The sequence below is a fragment of the Acomys minous genome (genome assembly GCF_964271855.1).
Source record: "Acomys minous genome assembly, chromosome: 1".
NCBI classification, from domain to species: Eukaryota; Metazoa; Chordata; class Mammalia; order Rodentia; family Muridae; genus Acomys; species Acomys minous.
In genome coordinates, this window is record NC_140483.1 from 128,430,105 (window position 1) to 128,454,629 (window position 24,525).

Here is a 24,525-nt window from a genome sequence, read left to right on the forward strand (position 1 = left end):
GGGTGACCTCGCCAGGCGACATAATAGTTCACAGGGAGAACTCACAGCACTCGGAGGCCAGCGGGGGTCCACCCGCCGCATCTCCAGAGTCTCAGCAGCGGCCTTCGGGCGCGTGCCACTCGCGGGGCCGCGGGTCGCGGGTCGCGCGCAGGGCGATGGGGCGGCGCCAACCACGCTCCCTGAGCCGCCCGCCCCCGCCCCGCGGCCGCCGCACGCGCGCGCCCGGACTGCATTTCCCATAGGCCCGAGCGGCGCGGCCGTGCGCGCCCTCGAGGCCCAAGCACCGCCCAGGCCCCGGGGCCGCGCCCCCGCCCCCGGAACCCTCGCGCGCGCGCCGCGCTTCTGCCTTTTTGAGCGGCGTCAGGAGGCGCGGGCCCGGGCGCGATGGCGAGCCTGGGCCGTCTGCAGTGCCTGCTGGGTTTGCTGCTGTGCGTGCTAGGTTTGCCTCTGTGCAACCCCGCGAGTCACCACCGGCTGTCGGCATTCCACAGGCACCACCCCAGGAAACCCATCATCGGTAAGGAGGCCCGGGACCGTGGCGACGCCGCGCTCAGGCTAGGGGCAGGTGTCGAGGAGGGGTAGCCCGCGAGGCTCTCACCGTTTCGCAGGCGTGCGGACTTTACGATGCCCGTGTCACGCCGCTCATCAGAGGGACTTTGTATTGGTTGCCGTCTAGAGACGTCTGCGTCCCCGGTGTCGGGATAAAAGTTCAGCTCCACGCTACTACCTGGCACCCGAAGCAGCTTGAGGCGGTCCCGTAGTTTTCAGGAGCCACAGTTTCAGGCAGACCCAGCATTTGAAGCTTCCAAGCGGGAAAAAGAATTTCAGGGAGAGCCCATGTGAAAGAGCTGGGATTTAGCAAACGTTAGAGGAGAGGCGCTTGGCTTAAGAAGGAAGCACAGGAGAAGGCATGGTGTAGGGTTCTCAGAATAGCCCACCTCCTAATGTCCTAGTTGTCAGTTTCATAGTTCAACAGGATCTCAGGCGCTATTCCTGTTTTCTTATTCCATCATGATAATTAAGGTTATGGGGAGGACGCAAAGGCACCTTGGGTAAGATAAAACCAGTAGCTGCTAGGGATGCACATGGCATTAGGATGTGTCTTTTACTTTAAATGAAATGTCCAGTGAAACGCCTACAAAATTGCAGAGAAGGGAGAAAGTCCTTTAAAAATGTTAATTTACTCTTGAGTATTAGCTGGTGAGAGGATTCAATCATACTTCCCCGTGAGGGGTACTTTTCATGTCCCATGTCCCCTCCAACGTTCCTGCCCCAGAAATTCTGCACATGGTTTAAACTTAAAATTCTTTGGTCAAAGACGTACTTGATGATACAATACATTAAATATAAAAATGAAGTAGGTAAGAAATTAAAGTGCGTCTTAGTCTTTGCAGTTTTTAGCATCAAGTGACAACAGTGGCTCTGAGAATATGAATGTCAATTCTGTTTCAAATAAAACATGTGATCTTTCTGACATATGTGTGCCTCAAACAGGGTAAAATTGGTTTGTATCCATGCCAAACATTTGAAATGCTACCAAGGAGAAACCAGCCTGTAGTTAAAATTTGGCAAAAGAAATTTATGGGTAGACATATGTAGAATTATGACGTGTGTGTACTTGTGCATACCTGCACACATGCCTGTGCACATGCATGTGCATGTTTGTCACATACACCTATGGAGGTCAAAAGACAACTTCAGTTCTCTTTCTCCATGTCGGTCCTGGGGATCGAACTCAGGTCCTCAGACTCAGCAGCAAGTGCTTTTACCTACTACTAAGCCTTCTTGAAGCTTAGTCTAACTAAGCTAACATAGTTGACTGAGCACATACTATTACTTTAGGATCACCAAGTATTCAAAGACAAGCCACAGAAGTTGTGAGATACCATAAAGTGCAAATGCCATCATCATTTGGGGCAGGTATTGAGGGACAGGGCATGCAATCTGAGATTTTTGCCTAAGGATGAGGGGGAAAAAGAATGAATGGGCTGGGCACCACCTCTCCTGCCGTTGTATCACTCTGTTTCTTACGATACCCCTGTGTACTTTTCTTGTTCAAATTTCATTTTTCATTGTGAAGACCATCTTATCTAATGGGGAGGAGAGAGAGATTCTTTTTTACTAGGTAGATTTTGACATTTGATGTTCAGTAGTGATTCATGTCAACTATTGTAAGAAGCTGAGAATTCAGATGTGATTATTATAGATGGGACCGTATCCCACTGAGACAGTTAAAGTGACATACCCACTCACGGTGGCACAGATAGTCAATGAGCAGACATGACAGTTTGCTATTTGTTGGTGCTTTACATGCTGAGCGTATGCTGACGTGCTTTGATGTATGTTGGGTATAAGTAGACTTGGGTTGCATTGATAAGAGGAGATGAGAGAGATGAGTGGGACAGAACATGAAGTCACAGAGCTTATGTACAACCACTGAGGTATGTAGTGCAGATGGTCGCCTCTGCGTGTTTGCAGTTCTCTGTTCCATTAACTCTTGCCTTCTTGCGTTCTCTTACATTTGCAGTCTGATGGACTTCTTGCAGAGTGACAGGCTGGCTCCTAACCTTTGCATGGTACTGCCCCTTTGCTCTGAATTGCTCTTCTTCCAGGTGTAGGTGTGTGGCTCACTGCCCCACCTCACTGATACCTTCGCTTAAGTGTCACATTATACCTTGCCAAGTTGAACTTGCTCACCTCTCTGAAGTCTTGTTCTACCTTCCCAGGGAGACTTCCCACCCTGTTTAGGGACATTATAAATGCAACACACCTATTTCATTGACTTCTTAACACACACACACACACACACACGTCATCATAATTGGCCCTAAAAATAAATCTCTGTTGTTTGTCTTCCCTCTTTCCTCTCCCACCCACTAGCATTAAAAACTACAAGGTGGGGATTTTTTCCCCTTTATTGCTGTGTTCTCAGCACGTAGTTCAGTGCCTGGCAGGCAGTATGATTAAACAATATTGGATGAATGAGGGAATGGTGATGTAGCCAACGTTATTTCTGTGGACAAACTGGAGGCAGAAGGTGTCTTAAGAAAGGATAGACAATTTTAATAGTCTGGGGTAGGTTTGGTGAATGCTGACTACTTAAATTATGATGTTTTTAGGTAAGGTGGAGATGGAAGTTATTTCTACTCTGGCTTTGCAGACAGGGATTCAACTGTTTCTTTGTGGGGAAAGGGGTTTTTGCACCTTCTACACTTAGTGAGTTGTATATGAATAGTCTAAGGTTGTATCAAGAAATATGGGGCCATTCCAAACCTACTTGGTGTGGGAAAACTCAAAAGATCATCCTTCTCTACTGTGTTCCCAATGTCTGTGGGTAGACTTGCAGAAAATGCAGGCCTGGGAACTGAAAAGCCAAACTTGGGACATTTTGTACTGTGCTGTGATTCAGCTTTCAGTCAGAAAGGAATGGATTTTCTTGAAGCTAAAGGTTTTCTTTCTTTTCTTTTCTTTTCTTTTTCCCCTCATTTAGGAATATTAATGCAAAAATGTCAAAAAAAGGAAATGAAAAGGTTGGGAAAGTACTACATTGCTTCATCCTATGTGAAGTACATCGAGTCTGCTGGTGCAAGAGTCGTACCCATAAGGTATGGAAGCTCCAGTGAGTTTCGCCTAGGATGCAAAGACTGGTGCTTTGTCTCTAAAATGAATGCCTCCTTTCCTATGTGCACATCATGAAAAGTAGGGATATTGCATCCAACATCAGCCACAAACCCTATTGTCTACGGACTCCGTGAAGCTGTGTGTCGGTAATGTCACTGAAAGTGTGATTATGTGTGTTAACATCAAGGACATGATTGCTTCCCTCACCCCAGAGAGACACTCCTCTCAGACGCCAGAAGAACGTTGTAACAGAGAATCCAGTTTAGCTGGCTTTCCGCCTAGTGCTGTCAGAAGGGAACACGTAGGGAATGAGGGAGGCGGTTTTGAAGATGACTGAAGACGCACGTGCACATCTAGTGACTGTATTAGTATTACTTTAGCATGAATGATAGGTATTGCAGTTTTATAGGTGTTAAGTTTGGGATTAGAGACATGGCTCACTGATTAAATACACTTGATGTTCTTCCAGAGGTCCAAGGTTTGCTTCCCTACACCCATGTAGCGCAGCTCACAACTACTTGTAAGCTCTGTGGGACCCAACACACATGTAATGCACACATACACACACACACACACACACACACAGAGAGAGAGAGAGAGAGAGAGAGAGAGAGAGAGAGAGAGACCTTTATAAAGGTGCTAACATTTTTAAATGATACTACAGCTCAGTAAAATAATCTGATTAATCTCATACTATCAATTTGAAGGGAGTAATTTCATCATACCTTTTCACTTGAACAAAGTCTTTTAAACACGTTGTCAGCTAAAATTGGTTAATGGGAATAACCTAGAACTCTCATCTAGTCTATTATGTAATTTTATAGATAAAACGCAACTATTACAACCTACTTTGCAAATAATTACAAAGACTTTCTTATACTCTATATAATATTATAATGATTAAAATGTAAGTATGATTTAGAGTCTGGTGAAAACATAATCTTGATGTTTAGATTAATAAAGATTGTCTTGTTGTGCCTTTCACTGTCTGTAGCCATAAGATTAGTGTTTAATTTCTTAGTAGTAAATTTAATCTCATGTGACAGTATTAGATCTGAGGAAGAGACTCTTAGGAGCCTCCACCACAGTGTTTCAAAGTTTTGGTGATGGAAGTTTTTAAATGCAAGCTGTTTATTAGGTTACTGCAAATGTAGGTAAGACATTGTAGAGCCACCACAGTGGGCAGCCCAGTTCAGAGGCTTCTGGAGAGTTCTGGCTTGAAATGAAAGAGAGAGCAGTTGTGAATAATGTCCTTTAAAACATCTGTAAAAACAACGACTCATCAAATTCGAGGTTGCAGAAGAGGAAATAGGTGGGAATACGTAGGTGCACGTTTGGAAACCTGAGGAGTTTTGAAACCAAGTGACTTGTGGAATATTATTAGCATTTATGACATGATGCTGAAAACCTGATTGACAGCAAGTAGGCTAAACTCCAACTTTGGTATCAAAGTTCATTTTGAGACTTACTGCTTGAAATTGGAATCATGTGATCCTGTAGAAACTTAGTAATCTATATAAATTCTACCTGTAAAATGAGACTTGCAGCATTCCTAGTAGGTTGGTTGCTGGGCCACTTTCTGGCTCAGAGAGGAGGAGGAGGTAGGTGAGAGACCTGGGTAGGACTGTGCTGTGGGTGACACCTGACTTTGGTTTCATCCTGTCTTTTCTGGTTACCTTCTTTCTCAGGACTTGGTGCTTTCAGGTTGCCATCCCCTGCTGGTGGACTTTAGAAAACACAGCGTGCTGAAAGGCGGAATACAGCAGCCCGAGCTGCCAGCGTCTATTTTAAGAATAAGTTCAGTTCATTTACAAAACCTTTAAAATATTTTTGAACATTCCAAAGCCAGAAGAGTTTGTAGAAGACTGAAGTTTGACAGTCTCCTACATGTATACAATCAATTATGATCACATTCATTCCTACACTTTTTAAAAGTAGTATTCTTAATGTATTCTCTGAAAATTCCCTACATATATACAATGTATCTTGCTCTTATTCACTGCTCCAGGTCCCTCTAGTACTCCCACTCCACCCCAAACACATCTCCCTTTCAACTTAATGTCCATTAAAAAATACATATTTTTCAGCCAGTGCATCCAGTTAGCTGCACATATCCGTATCCACTGGGCACAGGCAACCTACCAGTGCCTGTACCCCAGAAGAAAGATGACTGTCCCTCTCCAGCCCCCATCAACTGCCAGTAACTCCTCAGCTAGGGGTGGCCCCCCATTATCTGCCAGAGGTTTTTGTTTGTTTGTTTGTTTTTAAACTGGCTTGGTTTTGTGCAAGCTTTGTTCAGATAACCACAGCTACTCTGCGTTCAGCCATGGGTCTTATCTATGTTTACAGCACCAGGCATGAAATCCCTCTTGCAGAACAGCCTTCACATTTCATCGGGGGGAATGGTTGGCTATTCTTACAGACAGCCCTGCCTCTACTGCAAATCTATCACGGCAGGTCTGTATTGCACCATGGAGGGTCTAGTGCTAGGTGATGCCTTTGGTGTCTTTTCTTCCCCAGCAGCCTGCATAGCATCTTCTAGCATTTCTAGCTGCAAAGCCAGCCAGCCGGAGAGCTTTCCTGGGGTTAGCTCAAGACTGGTGTCTTTGTGTCCTGCAATGGATGTATGTAATGTCTGAAGCAGCCTTATCCGTTCCTATCCCCTTCACCCTCGCCAACTACCCTTTCATCCCAGAGAACCCCACCTCCCATCTTCATGTCTGTTTTGTTTTGTAACCCTCTGGTTTTAACCAGTGGACATTGTGTGGAGCTTGCCCCTAGAGACTGGACAACTCGATAGTAGCTACAGCACTGACAACAGTGACTTCCCTTCCCTAGGCAACCATAACTGCCAGTAGTTCCCGGGGAAAGGATGAGGCCCTATGAGCCCCTTTTCCATACTTAGCTGAGTGTTCATTAGCCCAATCTTGTGCAGGATCTGAGCACACAGCTGCAGCTGCTGTGGACTCATGGGTACCGAGGCCATGTCCTTCCCAGAAGGCACCAGTTTAGAAGTCTTCTTCTGCAATATTCCCTGAGTTCAGGAGGTGTGGGGAAGTGATACCAATATCTTGTTTAGAGCTGGGTGTTCAACACTCGCTTATTCTCATTACCTTGGTTGGTCATGAGTCTCTTCATTAATTACCATTTGCTATAAAAATCAAGCTTCTTTGGCCAAGACTGAGAGAAGCACTGGTCTATAGGTACAAACATAAATATTTAGGGGACAGTTTGGCTACATGCCCATTTAGTCAAACAAAAGAAGTAGGTTTACCCCTAGGGCCTATGATCTCCCCAGCCATGGGTCTTTGGTCACATCTGTAGTACCAAGGATGAACTTATTTTAGAAAAGAATGTCAGTCAGGCATAATAGTGCAAGCCTGTAATCCTATCATGCTGGGAAGCAGAGGCAGGTGGGTCTTTGTGAGTTCGAGGCCAGCCTGGTCTACAAAGTGAGTCCAGGACAGCCAAGCCTACACAGAGAAACCCTGTTTTGAAAAACAAAAATAAACAAACAAACAAAATGTATCATATCTAATTAGAAAGCATTTGGCTATCTCCAAAACAGCCACACCATGATTGCACCAGTTGACACATACTGCCTGGCAGGCTGGTATTGTAGTATGTAAGATTCTCAGCTGGGTATGATGTTTCCTCTCTAGCTACCTGTATCTACTTTTTGCCAGTATGAAATCTAACCAGCAGGGGATAAGCATTCAGCTAAGTTCTATCTTGATTTCTCTGTGTCCTGCAATTAAGTGTATGGTGTCTTCAGCAACAGGGTGTTTATCCATGTGGTTCCAGTGGGCAGCCTGAGACGAGTTTTTGTGTTAAGAAACATCTGACAATAAGCAGATGCCCTCTGTGTTCATTATCATGGGTTGTTTTTCCGGTATTTTCTTGAGACAGGAATCTTCAGGTCACAGTCAGCAATTATGTGGCCTACTAGTAGTGAGAGATGGGGTTAAAACCTACAGTCACAAATGCTGTAGAGCCTATTTGTTTAGCTGGTGCGCGGGTAGTGGTGTGCAGCCTCTCCTGGTCTGTGAGGAAGATTTTGAGATGGCTGGCACAACCTGAAGAGATTAGATTGGCAGGGTGCCAAGAACATGTGTACTCCCATTCCACCTTAATACTCTGAGCACAGTCACCTATCAGGCTAGTCCTTCTGTAGACATCTCGCTGACTGCTTTTGGCTCTGAGCCCAAAAGTTTACCTAGAATTTCTGTACAGCCCATGTGGATTTCCAAGCTTCCTGGGACTTAGAGGAGAGCTGGAGAGGTTCACAGGCAGATCATAGGCAAGGGCTAGGGATTGGAGCTTGCTTAGCAGCAACAGGAGCCATGATCTAAACTGACTGGGGTCCACCTGGGCCAGATATGTGTATATTCTACTAAAGACTGTGAACTTTTATGGTTGTATGTATGGAGAGGGTGTACGTGCCTTGCTGTTGTCTTGTGGAAATAGAGGGCTGCTCAGCAGGAGAGTGGTTGAAGGATTTCATACACACTTTTTACAGACATCACTATGAATTAAAGGTTCCTGCCAGTCGTCATGGGTTAGTTTCTTTGGGTTTTCTGGGTAATTGCTGGGTACCGTGGGGATTGCTAGGAAATGCTTGTAAGGGTGCTTGATCAAGGATGCTTGAGATAACTGAGCCAGTCTGAGTGGTCCATAAGGAGTCTGTCATTACATCTGTATTCTTCTGGATTTCAAGTACGGGAGTCAGACCTTTGCAGCTGCTTGGAAGGATGAGATGTTGAGGTGTGGTATCCATTCCTATTGTTTCTATTTTACCAAATTCCCAGTAGGTCAGCTGGTAGTAAAGTGGTTTAGAGCGATGGGTGTGCCTGTGTGTGTGCCAGTACCCACAGAGGCCACAAGAGGGCGGAAGAGCCCTGGAGCTGGAGTTGCACAGAGCCCGTGTGGACAACTTTGGAGGAGAAGCTGGAACTTTGAACTGTTGAACCATCATCTCCTCAGTCCTACAAAGCTTTTAGAAAGACGTCTCTTTCTATAAAATGGCTAATTTTTTTAGGTTTCTCGGCTAGCATATTACTAGTTGCCAGGGTTTGCTATATAAGCATCTACTTTAAAATACTGAATTTCGTTAAATCCCAGAAAAAATAGACTTACCTTTATGATCAGCTAAACATGATATGATTTTGTGATTTTCATAGTTTGACAAGGATACCTCTAAGGTAGAGGTGTGGTATTCTCTGATTTTAGGCAAAAGCGCTGTAGCACTTGCCCTGCATGTGCAAAGCCTTGGATTCAATATGCAGCACCTCAAACAACTTATTTTCCATTTAATGTTTAAAAAATAATCTGGTGACTTCTTTTGAATATTAGCTTTTTCCTTATGCTTCAGAACTGATTTTTTTGGTAAAAAAATTTTTTTAATTGTTTTCAGGCTTGATCTTACACATATTGAGTATGCAGAACTTTTCAGATCTATTAATGGGTAAGTTGGCTTGACATTTTATCAGTCTTACTACAGCATATCTGTGTGTACCTATCAAAATTTTGCAAAATATACATGTAAATACTGTATGTTTCTGTAGATCTCTCTTAAAGGTTGTCTGATAATAATTTCCCAAGTGCTTTTGTTGAAATCTTTTGAAAGGAGATGTAAACCTCCAGTAGAGAGTGGGAGGCTGGGCGAGGCCTCGGAGCTCAAGCCCACACTGTAGCTCCAGTTCCGTAGGATGCGGAGGGGAAGAGAGCAGAATGTGCACCAGCCTGAGAAGGAAAGAAGCAGAACCGAGAGTGGTCGAGCCTGGCTCGACGCTCAGTCCTAGAACTGAATAGGAACCAAGCTAGGAAATATGTAACTGCTATGTCATAGGCCCATTATCTCTTAACTTAATCTTAGTTTAAATGCTTAAATATTTTGAAGTTTCCAAGTCCTATGTCTGAAGCTACAGATTGTTTTTCTTTCAGGGGGTAATTTGAATAGAACTTAGAAAAAATTTCTGCTCTGTTTCACCATAAAGTATGTGAGAAGTTAAATCGTGGATCAGGATTTGAATTCACATGACAAAAACCCATTATTGCTCGTCGCTTAAGAAAGCACAGTTAGGACCCTCTGGATCCTTCTACTCTGGTGCCTCATCTTTGACCATGTCCCCTGGAGGGGGAGACCTGGTGGCACTCAGAGGAAGGACAGCAGGTTACCAAGAAGAGACTTGATACCCTATGAGCATCTACAGGGGGAGGTAATTCCCCTCAGGAACAGTCATAGGGGAGGGGAATAAGGGGAAAATGGGAGGGAGGGAAGAATGGGAGGATACAAGGGATGGGATAACCATTGAGATGTAACAAGAATAAATTAATAAAAAAATTATTTTGTAAAAAAAAAAAAAGAAAGCACAGTTAATTATAGAAATCAAGAACCAAGCTGGCGGAAGTGAGAACACTTGCTAATACACTGTGAAGAGGAGGGCAAACAAGGGTTCCCGTGGAGGGTGCTAGTGCGAAGTCAGTCTGTGGGGGGAGATTCTTCAGTAACTTATTGAACTTAGAAACAGACATACTCTTTGACTGGGGGCTTGAAATCTTACCATGCACATATGCAGCCTTGGCCCCAAACACGAGCATTGCCAGAAGCCCCAGAGTGTTGCGGCTGCTCTGGAGGTGCAGGTGGGAGTGAGCCCAGTGGGATCTTCACATGTGCTCAACAGAACCTTCTGCAGGAGTTTCCAACCGACGACGTTTGTAGATGGTTTGAAACACTGCTCTTGTGATAACAGTGCTATATGAGAAGACAACGCACAAAAACAAAAGGAAAACCTGCTGTTTGCTGGTGTGCAGGGACACAGTGGCACCAGTGGTGCCCTGCTGTGTGCTGGTGTGTTTCTGTTCTTAGCACAGTGGATGTTAGTAGTAGCTGCTTCTGAGTGGAAGCGGGATAGAAGTCAGTGATGTTCAAAGATAAATTGGTATTGGTTAGTTTGGATCAATAACTATTGCTTGTAAGATTGGGTGAGTTTAGTAAAACTTTTACCATATCTAGAGATTCAAAGTATTTGGTAAAGATGAGGATAAGTAAGTCCAGGCCAAAGTATAATGAAAGAAGCCTTCACATGCATGTTTTGAATTACTTCACCCCTCTGATCCCTCTCCCAGTAGCACTGATGTCAGAGAGTCTGAATGTCACGTAGACAGGTGTGAATAGTTCAGTGCAGCTTGTCTAGATGCCCAGTGTGTCACCATGGAGACACACCAGCAATGACTCTTAAATTGACCGGAGAGTCCTTTTTGAATCTTCCCGTATCTTCCCTGACACTGACCTCCTCTCAGAGACCGGCACACTCTCTCCACAGCACAGGCGCTGAGAGTGGGGCTCTGAATTGGTGAAAATCAGAGTTGGAATTTATTGTTTCTGAATGGAAACAGGAAAAAAAAAAGTACAATAATATAAGTTCAAAAAGTAGCTTCGCTGCGGTACAGTGAAGAGGACCCCACACTGTTTTATGGCAGAACCCCCACCAAGTGAATGGTCATCTGGGACTGTGGCACCTACTAGAGACTGTCATCTGAGAGTATGAGGCCACTTTTACCGTGTAACGGAACTGTAGGATTCCATAGACCAGATTTGGTCATAGGTGGGCTTTGAAGTACTGAGTCAGTGGGCAGAGACCTGCTAATTGGTCTCCTTCAGGAACCTATCGCTTTCTGCTGTGACTTTGTGGTAGCTGTTTTAGCAGATAGCTCTTTAAATCTTTAAAGCTTGTTTTTTTTTAAATAAGTTTTAAGAGAATATGTGCAAAATTATTAACCACAGTAATTTCTGATTGTCTGGGTTATGAATATTATATATTCACATATATTATACATTACATATTCATATGTATGAATATTTTATGTATTCACATATAACATGAATATTATATATGTCTAGGATTTTGAATATTATAAATGTACACATCATACTTATATAATGAAATTATTCTTTAAACGAAGAGTGTCAATTTACTTGTTAAAGGAGAAAATACATGTTACATCTTAATTGATTTTATTTCAGAATCCTTTTTCCTGGAGGAGGTGTTAGCATAGTACATTCAGATTATTCCCACGTGGCCAAAATATTTTACCACAAAGCCATAGAGGTAAATATCTGCTATTGCTTATTACTCCAAATGGGTTTTTCTGTTTCCACAAGGACCATTCTCCACCCTCCCCTGATTTTTGAGACAGGGTTCCTCTATGTAACAGGGCCCGGACTTGCTTTGTAGACAAGGATGGCTTCTAACTCAGATCCACCTGCCTCTACCTCCTGATTAAAGGTATGCGCCACCACGACCAGCCTTCAGTTCTCTCTTTTAAAGTCTACTATTGCTTCCTTCACTGTAACCCCAGTTTTATTCACCTTAACAGTCAGACATCTGCGCTCCAGGAGTCAAGTGTCTGTTCCCACTGGTTGTCTTTTGTCGGATGTAACTTGGGGATTTAGGTGTGGAGCACACCCTCATCATAGCTTAGCAGAGCTGCTGCCTCCCTCTGGCCCGTCATGAGCTGGGTAGCATCCCTGTGCTGCTGACTCTCTTGTTCTTAGTTGTTCCATCCAACCGCATTCTTCTTCCAGCTACTTGTTGACACCAGGCACAGTTCTTGCTAGAAAGATTTTATTCTCATCCAAATACAAGTGAAAGATATGAGTTACAGAACAAAAGGAAGTTTAAAACTGCTTTACCAAGTTGATGAGGCCATCAGGTGACACACTATGGTAGAGTGGGCAGGTCTTTTGTGTGAGTTTCAGGTGCTAGCTGTTCAAATTTTTTAGATTTAGGGTTGGGGGAAGCCAGATGTTTGCTAAGCTCAGCAATGCATTTAAAAGGTTGTATCTAGTACTAATAAAGATATCAGGTCAGACACAGAGGTTGGTAATAAATGGCTATTAAAACAGACGGAAGATAGCTCATATCTGTAGCATGATGTCCCTTCACGGGCACACGGTTCTAATCAGTCAGTCAGTCAGTAGCTTCTTCAGGAAACTTCCAAACACATACTCTAGGCCTTGTCTGTTTACCACGCACAGTGTCTAGCTACTACACGATACTTCAGCTTGGACCTTGCAGAAATTCTGCAATTCCACCATGGCTTCTTAGATCCCTGTTTCTCCCCTGAAATACTGTCAGCAATTTTTTGTTTATTGTTGCTGGCACTCAGATCTTGCCAGCCTCCTTTAAACATTTTCCTCAATAACTACTTTCTTGAGATTCCTGCTTAATAACGTTTAATAGCCAGACTAAAAAAATCTAATCAGTCTTTAGGTCAAGACATAATGTGACCACAATTCCACTTTCCACGTTTTCTGAATACAGCTTAAGTTGTAGCCTACTTAGGAATCCTGGAGAATTCTATAGACATCTGTGTAGCTGTAATAATAAGCTGTGTGTGTGTGTGTGTGTGTGTGTGTGTGTGTGTGTGTGTGTGTGTGTGTTGAAGTTTGAATCAACTTAATTTTCTTTTTCATCATCCTGCAGAGTTATGATAATGGAGACTATTTTCCTGTGTGGGGAACATGTCTTGGATTTGAGCAGCTTTCGTTTTTGGTTAGTGGAAAGAACTTACTAACGCTCACAGACACTGTCTCAGTGCCATTGCCCTTGAACTTCACTGCAGGTAAGAATAAGCCCCAATTCTTCTAAACATATTTCTCAACAGCATTAGTGAACACTAAATATCAAGCCAGAAATAGTCTTTGAGTTATTTGAAGACTAAAACTATGAATAACAAAGCCCTCTGGTGTTCATTTGTGAGGATGACAATATTTATATTTGATAAAGCATTACTTTTAGTGGTCTCAGGATCATGTGATTAAGAATTCTGAAACCAGCTCTGGTTTTGAGTTCTAGCTTTTCCACATTGGTCTTTGAGAAGCATTCAGTGTCTCTTAGCCTCATATATTTTCACAGTAAACATTTCTACCTCGGAGAATTCTTTCTGATAATTAATCAAGATGATGATTTCTAGTTTGTATGTGTAGTATTTTTAAATACTGATCTTATAAATAGACATCATTGCTATCATGCCTGCATTCCCTCTTTGTCTACATATATTGCTTCTGTCTTGAGTGTATGAGGTTGCGGTTTTAGTCTGGCACTAAACACTTGGAAATAACAAGACCTCACAAATTAAAAGGGCTTGGTGCCGAACAAGACCATTGTATTCATGTGCTACTTAAAGACATGCAAGTTACCAAGCCTCATCCACTCTCATGTTAGCTTCTAGAGCTTTGGGGATCCCTAAGACATGGCTGTCATGTTCTGAGTTCACAGAGCTCAGGAAAGTACTTGTATTTGTTTCCCATTTTGGAACTCCCGTGAGTTTGGGTTTCTAGAGTTTCAGAATTTTTGTTGGCATTTCCTTGCAAAGCATGATTGAATTGTTGCTTATAGGGATGACTGCTGTCTCCTTTGCCCCTCCCATTCCCAGAGGTTGCACTGCTTCTACACCTTCTGATCAGGTGATGAGTCTTTCTGGTGATCAGCCCATCCTGAGGAATTCTGAGGGTAACAAGGAATCAGCTCATTACCATAATGTGCTCTCATCACTCAAGACCTTTCAGTGGTTTAAGAAGCCTTTAGTTAGAAATCTAAAACCAATTCTGTATAACTTCTGGTAGCAACCAAGTGCTACCAACTATCGGTGTTCTCATTAAAGATTCTGGGAGGGAAAAATGGTCGTCACAGATAGAATTCACAGGTGGTGCCAGACCTTCAAAAGGCTTGTTTTCATGACCTCAGTCACTGCAAGAACTTTACCGGAAGGATACACTTTAGGTTAGGCTTTTGGGGTTACAATATAACAAAAGCCCAGTTTGTACAACAAAGCAATTATTTGTGGTACTCGAGTTCTCACTGAAGCCATTAGCAAGAATGAGAGGCCTGGCTTAGCATCAGAGGCTGGAACACATGAGGACTGTGTCTTCACTCCAGCGTCAATACTCCACTCTGTGTGCCTGACTGTGGTCGCCTGTGCCTCTTCCATGCCCAGACACTGGGCTATTTCAAAACTCTCTTATCATGTGATTAGTTTTTCTGGTAGTCAGCCCCATTCTGAGGTAATCCGTGGAGCAACACTGCTTCCTTCCTCTGTTTGCTGCGTAGATCTTTTTAAAGCTTACTTAGTTGGTACATTTAACCTTCAATTGATTACATTTATTTTGTTGGTTTCACACATGGATACAGTGTGTTTACTCTTACAAACTCTTTTATCTCTCTCTTCACCTTCTTATGCATTAACTACCCTCCTCCTTACATGTGCCTTTCCCTCATTTATGTCTTTTTGACTTTTGTTTTGTGACTCACTGGTCTTCACTAGGTCTCTGTGTGTGACCATGGATATTGAAAGACATTTCATATCCCTTCTGTTGTTGGGTTTTTACATCTTTCCCTTTTCCTTCCACCATGTTCCTTGAGCTTTAGTTAGAGTGGTATATATGCCCTGTTTAGGGCTGAGCACTCAAGCATCACTTATTCTTATGACTCTGATGAGCCGTGGGTCTACATTCACTGCTGTTCATTGCAAGAGGAACTTCTAACTAGGAGGGACTGACATTTGTCTATGGGTGTAAACACAAATATGTAGAATGAGGTTTGGCATCATGTCCATTTAGCTAAACAACAGTGGTTTGTCCCACTTTAGGGCCCATGATGATCTTTCCATTTTATGGCCTTTGACCTTCCCAGCATCCATATTAGACATGCATTGGCCAGCCACAGGCATCTCTGTAGAAGTACGCTTTGCTTGCCATTTACTTACCCTGATTATGTCTTAATAATACCTGCTCTTTGGCTGCAGCAAAGTGTCTTTGTGGGCTTTATTTTTTCAGGTGTTGAATTCATTTCTCTGTGCTTAAATTATTCTAGGTGCATGGACTTTTTATTGGTTTCATAGTCCCAGGCATATATTCTCATGTGAAGAGAGCCTAAAATCTAATCTGAGAGGAGTTGCTTTACTCCCATAACACTCATGCTACTGTTGGACCACAGTGCCCATCACACTGCCCAGATCGGCATTATAGTATCTAGTGTTCACACCTAGGTGAAACCATTGTTGCCTCTTCTCCCTCAGCAACTTGAATAGCACTTTCTAGCAACATGCAAGCTATCCAGCATATCAGCTCCAGCTTGAGTTCTTTAGATTTTAGATCTTGACACCAAGCTGTGCAGCATCCTCTGCCATAGGTTTTTGTCATCTAGTTCTGGTGGGCAAGCAGGAGGAATAGCAAGAGTTTATATTGTTGTAGGAGTCTCACTGGCCTCCCTGACCAGCTGTGCATCAGGCTCATAAGGCTGTGTCCCACACCAGCACGGATTTGTAGAGACAGCATTACCTAGTCATGCAGACTATCTCTCTCTATTTTTAATGTACATATTTTAAAGAAGATTTGTCTCTTTTTATCTCTGTGTATACCCCCCCCACCAAAAAAGGGAGTAGGATCCCCTGGAGCTGGAGTTACAAGTGTTTGTGAGCTCCTGTACATGGATGTTGGGAATTGAACTTACGTCCTCTTTAAGAGCAGCAAGTACTCTTAACTGCTGAGCCATCTTTCCAGACCCTTAATTTTTAGGTTTTAATTAGCTTATAAAGTAGTAGGCTCCCATATGGCCTTTTATTTTGGGTAATCTCCACTCAATGCCCTCTCCTATATACCTTTGAAAATACATTGGAAATATTAGGTCCTTTTCTGGGAACACAAACATATATATTTGGGAATTCTTATTTTTCGGAGGTTTCTGAGGAGCCAGAGTTAAGATTATCTGCTCTTCTCTGAATAGTCTATTTGTAGTTATTCATACTGAAAATCTTAAAAAAGGAATTACATCTGGAGCATATTTGCACCTCTGTTAGACACACCTTGGCCTGACTATTGGCACTTTTGTGCGCTTTGCTCACCATTTACTCATCTTGGTCATATCTTAATAATGGCTCTTGTTTGGCTGAAGGTAAGTGACTTAGTGGCTTTTTTTTTCATATATCTAAGTCATTTATCTGTTCTTAAATTATTTTAGGTGTATTACAGAGCAGAATGTTCCAGAATTTTCCTGCTGACTTATTGATGTCATTAGCATTAGAACCTCTGACTGCAAATTTTCACAAGTGGAGCCTCTCTGTGAAGGTATCACATGGTTACACAAACAGTATCTCCTTAACAAGATGAAGACATTTAGGATAACTGCAGAGCTGAGCCCTGTTTTATTTTCTTATTTTAGAACTTTACAGAAAATGAACACTTAAGGAAGTTTTTCAAAATATTAACAACAAACACAGATGGCAATATTGAGTTCATCTCAACCATGGAAGGTATGTACAGCTTTAGAGTATCTAAAATTAATTTCTTTTCATTTTAATTTTATAGGCCTCTTTTCTTCTGAGTGAAGTCATGTGACTTTGGAGCTCAAAAACAGAAGTAGGATTGTTTTCGAAAACAGGTGACACGTTCCAAATCAGATTAGGCTTACCTGGGTAGTTTTTAGTCCTAGGGAGGACAGGTTATGATGACGAACTAGGTGGAGAAGGCCACTCAGCGTCTAGAGTTTTCCCACGTTAAACACCTTGACTAGTTTTTCTGACAAATGTGAAAAACAGGTTGATGGAGGAAAGCAGCTTTCTAAGTATGTTACTGGGTGGCAAGAAAAGAAGTGCATTAAAGCTTGTAATTCTGAGAGTATTAGAAAGGAGCATGTACAGAGACAAAGCCTGTATATGGAAAGAATACTATATGCTTGCCAGGCACAAAAGATGAGGCAAATGAGCCTTCAGCATTCACAGGGACTGAATGGTTGAGTGTCACCTACATTATACTAGCTAGGAATGTAGACAGAGGGCAGCAGGTTGCAATGTTTAGTTATCGGTGTCTTCTGGTAGTCCACATGTGCATGGCAGAAGCAAATCAAAATACTTGTCTTGGAATGGTCAAGATTCATTCATTCCATGTTTCAGGATTTTTCTACAGATGAGATTTGATGGAGTATGAATGATTTATGTCCCAGATAACTAACACACAAGAAAACAGAGTATAATGAGTGTGAACTTGGAGAAACAGCAGATAGTCAGCCATGCACAGACCTCAGCTATTATGGATTATAATGTTCAGTAGAATACCTTGTTTTAAAGAAATAAGGAACATTTGAAAATACATGCCGAGGTATAGTAGCAAACACCTTTAATCTGTAGGCAGAGCCAGGCGGATCTCTTGAATTCAAGGCTGGCCTGGATACAGCTTTGCCTACACAAAGAAAACATGCCTGGTCGGGGGGACGCATAAGAGAGATTTTAAAAAAACTAACTTTTATTAAAAACGAAAGAAGTTCAAATGAAGTCTCAAAGAGAGGTTAATGCTAGAAAATGAACTAGAATAGAAGGGAGATGTAAAGGAAGCATTTGGAATCCATCTTCGATGGCTGTGAAATGTGTTGTCACAGAGAGGGGGATCTGGAGGCCAGAGGTAAGGCATTCCAACACTAGACTGGGCTTTGGGAACAGAAAGAGGGGCAGAGATTATTTTTTAATGTTAAAGCAGATACTTTGAGCTGGGTGTGGTGGCACACACCTGTGATCCCAGTGCTCAGAGAGGCAGAGGTAGGTGGATTGCTGTGAGTTCAAGACCAGCCTGGTCTACAAAGTGAGTCCAGAACAGCCAAGGCTACACATATTCAGGTGGATCAAATGCCTAACTGGAAAGGTAAATTAGAGAAATAAAGGAGAAAGTCTCTGTAATCTTGTGTAAAGGGAGTTTTCAAGACCTGAAGAAACATAATCCATAAGTGAAAAGATTGAGGAATTCAACTGAATTAGTAAGTTATATTAAAACAAGAGAAGGGCAGCAGCTCCACTGTGCCTGGGCCTTGGCAGAGTGCTCCATTCAGAGAGGAAGGGGAGGAGAAGGGAGGGAAGGAGTAGCCAGTGGCCATGGGCCAACTGTTGGGCTTTAGAGAAGAAAAGAACGAGCTGGTGGAATATAAGATGTCACTCAAGAACTTAGTGGCGAATAGTAACATTATCAGTAGACCCTAAGGGTACCAGTGCCATCTTGACATTTTTCAACAGGTGAACTTGGTCGCATTGTGCCTCTTGTAGGTTCATGCATCTCTATACAGAAGCTTAATGACAGCACGAGGTTGTATGTAATGTCTGAACTTGTGTTTAAACTATCTCCTTACAAAGGCAGAGGTTTTCATTTTGTATAGGGAATAGTAGTATGCTGGTCAGATTTTTGTCAACTGGATACAAACTAGTTATTTGGGAAGAAGAACTCCATTGAGAAAATGCTTCCATACGATTTGCTGTAGCTCCAGAGGTTTAAATGAAGCCTGGCAGGGTTCACCCATAAGGCACACGGTCCCTCCTGATGTTTGGGGACAGCTGCTCCAGAGAGAATCAACCCATTTGGATTAGGTAACTGGTCAGAATGAAGAAAACCAGCCTGAAAACCTTCAGGAAATCTTTCCACCCAAATAAAAGCAAAGGTGAAACTGAGTCCATGGTGGTTCAGCTCCAGTCCTTCGCAGGTGACTTTGTGAAAGATGACTCTTTGCTTGGAAGGTACCATGGCAGAGACATGGCCAGCTGCGCCAGTGACAGTGAGGATGAGAAAGGGAAGAACAGGTCCAAAAGCTAGAGCCTGATGGACACCTTGACTAGGCAGTTGTCCGCCAAGCAGAAGGGTAAGGGTGGCACGGTGCCGACAGATGAGGACACCTTCTCCTTGCCTTCGGTGCTTAGTGGCCTCACGTACCACCAACTTGGAGGAGACCTGCATCAAGATGGAGATGTGGGTGAAGATGCTGGTGCATGCTGCTAGCCCAGACCCAGTCAGCCATATGCTCAAAGACCTGCAGCCCAGTGAGCTTCTGCAGGCCCTGCTCACTCAGGGACCTGTGCCTCCACCTGGAGGAACATATGCCTGTAGTTACCAGACTTAAGTCTCAGGACTGCCTTTACACCATGCCTTTAGATGACGAGATGTGCCTGCTGGAAGGGCCATGCAGCTGCTGCCTGGATACCCCTCCTATGGAGGTGTTGCCATGCCCCTGCCAGGAGCCTTCTCTGAAGACAGCAGTCAGGTGGACCAGGACCTAGTTATATGCCCAGAGATCCTTGTGGATTCACTGGTGGAAAATTTGTTGATTAGCACCATAGGAGTCAAGTTGCAGAGCCCTAGAGCAGGTCATAATGACACCCGTCCCCTCTCAACGTTGCTACCTATTGCAGACTAACCCAATCCAAAGGAACTTCAGCAGCCTCCCTCTTGGCACTGTCTTTTTCCCATCTTGGGATGACCCACAGGCAAAAGTATGGCTGAGGATAAAAATGCCTAAGTGAGGATTTATCTGATAATCACACACAAATAAATACAAATACTGATGTTCAGAAACAAGTAAGGATTGCTCTTTAGAACACCATTATTAAAGAGCCAGTGACATTTCTTTACAACTGTAGAAATTATAACATGAACTTAGAACAAGATCATCAAGAGAGAAGGGCTCTGTCTAGAGCTGCTTTCTGGTAGGCTTTGCTTCTGTGGCCTGCAGGAAGATTGGGATGAAGTGTCTGCTCTCTGGCAATGCTGTGCAAGTGGGGGAGACTTGTGAGTAGGTGGCGAGAACAGCACTCCTCCTGGGTGGCCTGCTCGCCAAGCACTTTCTGGGAGCCATCATGGTCTCCATTCCAAAACATGGAAGGGAGGGGGTGCTTTCTATTAAAATGAGGAAATTCACTTGTGAATACAAGAGAAGGCTTAATAATTTTCAGAGATTATATTTTCACTTCTTAAAAAAGTTGTGAAACTTTTAAAGCATATGGGAAAAATAAGAATAATATATGAAAAAATCCTAACCAGTCATCATGCAATGGAAATTCTTTTATATAACTTTCTCCCCATACTGAATTATTTTTCAATCCAACCTTAGGGATTAAATAATTTTATCTATCTGAGAGTATGTATAATATCTGAATTCTAAAAATGATTTAATTATAATCGCCAAGAATACAAATGTTTTTAAACTACTAAAGTTTATTTTAACAGATTTTGCTCCAAAATCACGAATCATTGCATAGGCTGAGGCACATTGGTGAATATAAAAATGCTCACATGATTTGTTTTCATTTTTATAAGTCATAGTGTGGTGAGAACACGTATTAAGAGACACAAGATACAGTTATAGAAATTTGTGTCAACAGCTAAGTGTGCATTTTGTGATGGAATGTATACATAGCATGGGTGTGGCCTTAGGGTAGATTCACAGCCCAAAGAAACTACTCATTTGGCTCTTGTGCTGGAACATATTCCAAGGCCAAACTTTTTGTTTGTTTGTTTTAACTTTGGCTTCCTAGAAAAAATCAACTCACATTCTAATTGTGAGAGAGTGCACGTCAATGAGATACACTATAACCCTGACTATAAACAGGTCTTTGTGTGAGAGAATATGTACAACTTTTACATTTTCTGATTTTGGTGAGTTGCAACATGTTTTATGTGACACCTGTGTGGCATAAAACAATGTAGGAACATCATGGTTAGCCACTCTCTGTGCTTACTGGTGTGTGCTTTCCATACAGGACGTAAGTATCCAATATATGGTGTGCAGTGGCATCCTGAGAAAGCCCCGTATGAGTGGAAGTCATTGAACGGCATTTCCCATGCACCAAATGCTGTGAAGACTGCATTTTACTTAGCACAGTTTTTTGTTTCTGAAGGTAATATATGGGTATATAATCTCATTGCTCTGTCATAACTTTTGGAGGAGAGTGTATGCCCTTCTCTTGGCTCTTGTACACCTTTTTATTCTACAACTGTTCCATAAGGTCTATAGATTTAACTAGAAAATTCTAAACAACGTTAAATCCTTGAAATTGAGTATATTAGTATTCAAGAAAGATCAAAGTAGTTATTTTAACAGTCATCCATGAGCCAATAGACCAAATTCTTGATCAGCAATTTGACTGATGTACAAGAACAACCTTTGAGCATTATATGTTTGTTTTTCAAGGCAATGATGTAAATTGAGTTATATCTTTTCACAGTCTGTGAATTTATGGTTGTCTGTCTGTAGACATTGAGATACTGGAGAAAAGTTACTACATTTTGTCTATTTGATGACAAGAACATAGACTTTCATCCTATTTTGCACTTGTGGTTACATAGTTTGGGCAGGTGTTTGTATCTTAGTTGAGTGATATGGGTGGGAGCAGTAGAGGCAGTGTGCAAGGGACAGAATGGAGGAATTCCTGAAAAAAAAATAGCCAAAAACAAAAGATTTTTTACAGAGCAAAGCCATCCCATATGCAGTGGTGGTCCTAAGAAGCACTTTCCCTCTGGGTGGGAGTGAGTAGCTGCAGTGGGCAGGGCAGGCTTTGCTACAGCTTTCATCTTGTGGTAGTTGGCTCTTTACCTGCCAACATTCTTCATCAAAATGTCAGAGAGCCTTCCTTGGACATCAGTCTCAAACCTTAGTCCTCGCCCATGTATAGCCTTCTCATTGGCCTCCTGGGTTGTTTCCTCCTGCCCTGTTTCCTCCACTGTCATCCACTTTAGTGTCTCCACCTTTTAACTCATGCACCATCCCGGTGTGGGTGTCCTATGAAGATAGTTCACCTTAATCTGCTTGTCTGCTAGGATCCACTTCTCCAGGGATGGGTCCATGTCCTGGCTCTAAGTCCTCAAGTCTTGTGCACACTTAGCCTTGTAATGAATAATACTGCGAGTGAGTAGCTGCTATAACCATAGCACCTGTTCTTTCACTGGCACTGTTGTAGGGGATTCTCTGAGGCACTTCTCTTTTGCCCATGCCTCCCCAGTGAATAATTCTGCTCACAGGAAGAATGATCATAAAGTCGTCTCTTAGAAAACTCATCAACCAGTCTTTAAAAATGAACATTATTTTCTCTTGCAGCTCGGAAAAATGATCACCACTTTGAGAACGTATTTGAGGAGATGGAATCCTTGATTTATCAGACCCATCCAATTTATACTGGAAATATTTCTTCATTTCAGCAATGTTACATGTTTCACTGAAAGTCTTCAATATGGCAACAGAGCAACTTTGAGGAATTCTATGATTTTGCTAACACTGCTCATGGTAATATGAGAAAGCCACACAGATGCCTTTGCTGTGTGCCTCATTTTGATTCTTCACTTAGTACATGATTATTTTTATCAGATTTGATAACTTGACAGTGAAAAATATAAACAATCATAGTGTTTTTCATGAAAAAAGTCTTTTTATGCCTAAAGATTATTAAAATATAATTTTTGAAAATATACATTTTCAGTCATTTATTATTGATTCCAGGAGGAAATGCTACCTCAAATTTACTTAATTTATTTTTGCAAAAGTCTTCTTGAGTTATACCTCCATGTCCTTATGATGTCTTCCCTATATGGGTGTTAGGAGTAGGAGTGTGTGTGTGTGTGTGTGTGTGTGTAGAAAGATGCACAGATGTTTTTCTGCTTTGTTTTAGCCTGTGGTTAGTAGTTGATATTATGAAATCAAAGTCTGTGTATTTCACTTTTTATCTGCCAATATAACAGTAAACTCTCAAGAAATACATGTGGCTATTTGTAAAATGAGCATTTTTCCCCATGGAAAATAATTGAAAAGCATTTTAACACTTATTTCTGATGTATTCTGATATATTCCTTTGCTTGAACTACTCTCTTCAACCACTTCTCGTCCCATACACATCCTGAAACATTTGAAACATAGGTGGGAAGCACTAGGGTGAAGTAGTGTCTTCTTTGCATGACAGGATTGTTGCACTGATGAGCTAACAGTAGTCATAATTGCCTACCCAAGAGCTGTATAAGACCAAGCCAGTCAACATTCTACCTGGGTTGAGGGAGAGGCACGTGAGCCATGTCCTTGTTCCTTTAATTGTCAAAGTGACACGGCTTACAGTAATAGGAGAAGTCCCAACTGAGGGGTTTCCCAGATCAGATTGGTCTGTGGGCTTGTCTGGGGGGAACTTTGATTCTTAATTGATGTAGGAAGCTCACTGTGGGCAGTGCTGTTCTCTGGGCTGGGCTATAAGAAAGCTAACTAGGCAAGAGCCACTGAATAAGCTGCTTCTCTGTGGTTCCTGCCAGGCTCCTGCTTGAGTCACTGCTCTTGTTTTCCTCAGTAATAGACTGGTGGGGCTGGAGAGATGGCTCAGTGGTTAAGAACACTGGATTTCCTTCCAGAGGCCAAGATCTGAGTTCTAGCATTCTCACTGCAGCTCACAGCCATCTGCAATTCCAATCCTAATGGATCACATGCCCTCCTCTGGCCTCTGTGAGTACCAGGTACATAGGCACCACACCAACATACATGCAGGCTGTCCTGACTAGATTTTATGTGAATTTGACACAAAGTAATCTGAAAGGAGGTAATTTCTATTGAGAAATGTCTCCATAAGATAGCGCTATAGGCAAGTCTTTAAGGAATTTTTATAATTAGTGATTGATGTGGGAGAGTCCAGTCCATTGTGGGTAGGGCCACTCCTGGGCTGGTAGTTCTGGATTCTATTAAAAAAAAAAAAGCTGAGCAAGCCGTGAGGACCACGCCCCTGTATCAGCTCCTGCCTTCACGCTCCTTCCCTGTTTGAGTTCCTTCCTTTATGTCCCTCAGTGATGGACTGTTACCTGGCAGGATAACTGTAATAAATTCTTTCCTCCCCAACTGTTTGTGGCCATGATATTTCATTACAGCACTATTAACCTCAAGACACAGTTTAAACATCAATCCATATACAAGAAGTAAATAAAATATTAATATTTTCATTCTTAAAAAATTAGACTATAACCTGTAAGCCAAATAAATCCTTTCCTCCCCTAAGTTGCTTTGGTCGTAGTGTTTGTCACACCAACAGAAAGGAAATTAGAACAAGCTCTCATCCCTAGTAGATGGCTGC

General features: G+C 42.5%; 1 protein-coding gene across 2 annotated transcripts; it reads left to right on the forward strand.

Moving 5' to 3' along the window:
- GGH (gamma-glutamyl hydrolase) lies at positions 1 to 22,896 on the forward strand. 2 transcript variants are annotated; one of them, XM_084793857.1, is made up of 9 exons: positions 7 to 517; positions 3,491 to 3,605; positions 9,035 to 9,085; positions 11,648 to 11,732; positions 13,110 to 13,248; positions 16,644 to 16,750; positions 16,845 to 16,935; positions 21,193 to 21,330; positions 22,527 to 22,896. In XM_084793857.1, exons 1-9 carry the CDS (start codon positions 385 to 387, stop codon positions 22,646 to 22,648), a joined length of 981 nt encoding a protein of 326 aa, XP_084649983.1. In that variant the 5' UTR covers positions 7 to 384; the 3' UTR covers positions 22,649 to 22,896. The 2 variants fall into 2 exon arrangements, with proteins under 2 accessions (XP_084649984.1, XP_084649983.1); XM_084793858.1 differs by lacking the exon at positions 9,035 to 9,085 and having other exon boundaries at positions 1 to 517.
- The last annotated feature ends 1,629 nt before the right edge of the window (positions 22,897 to 24,525 follow it).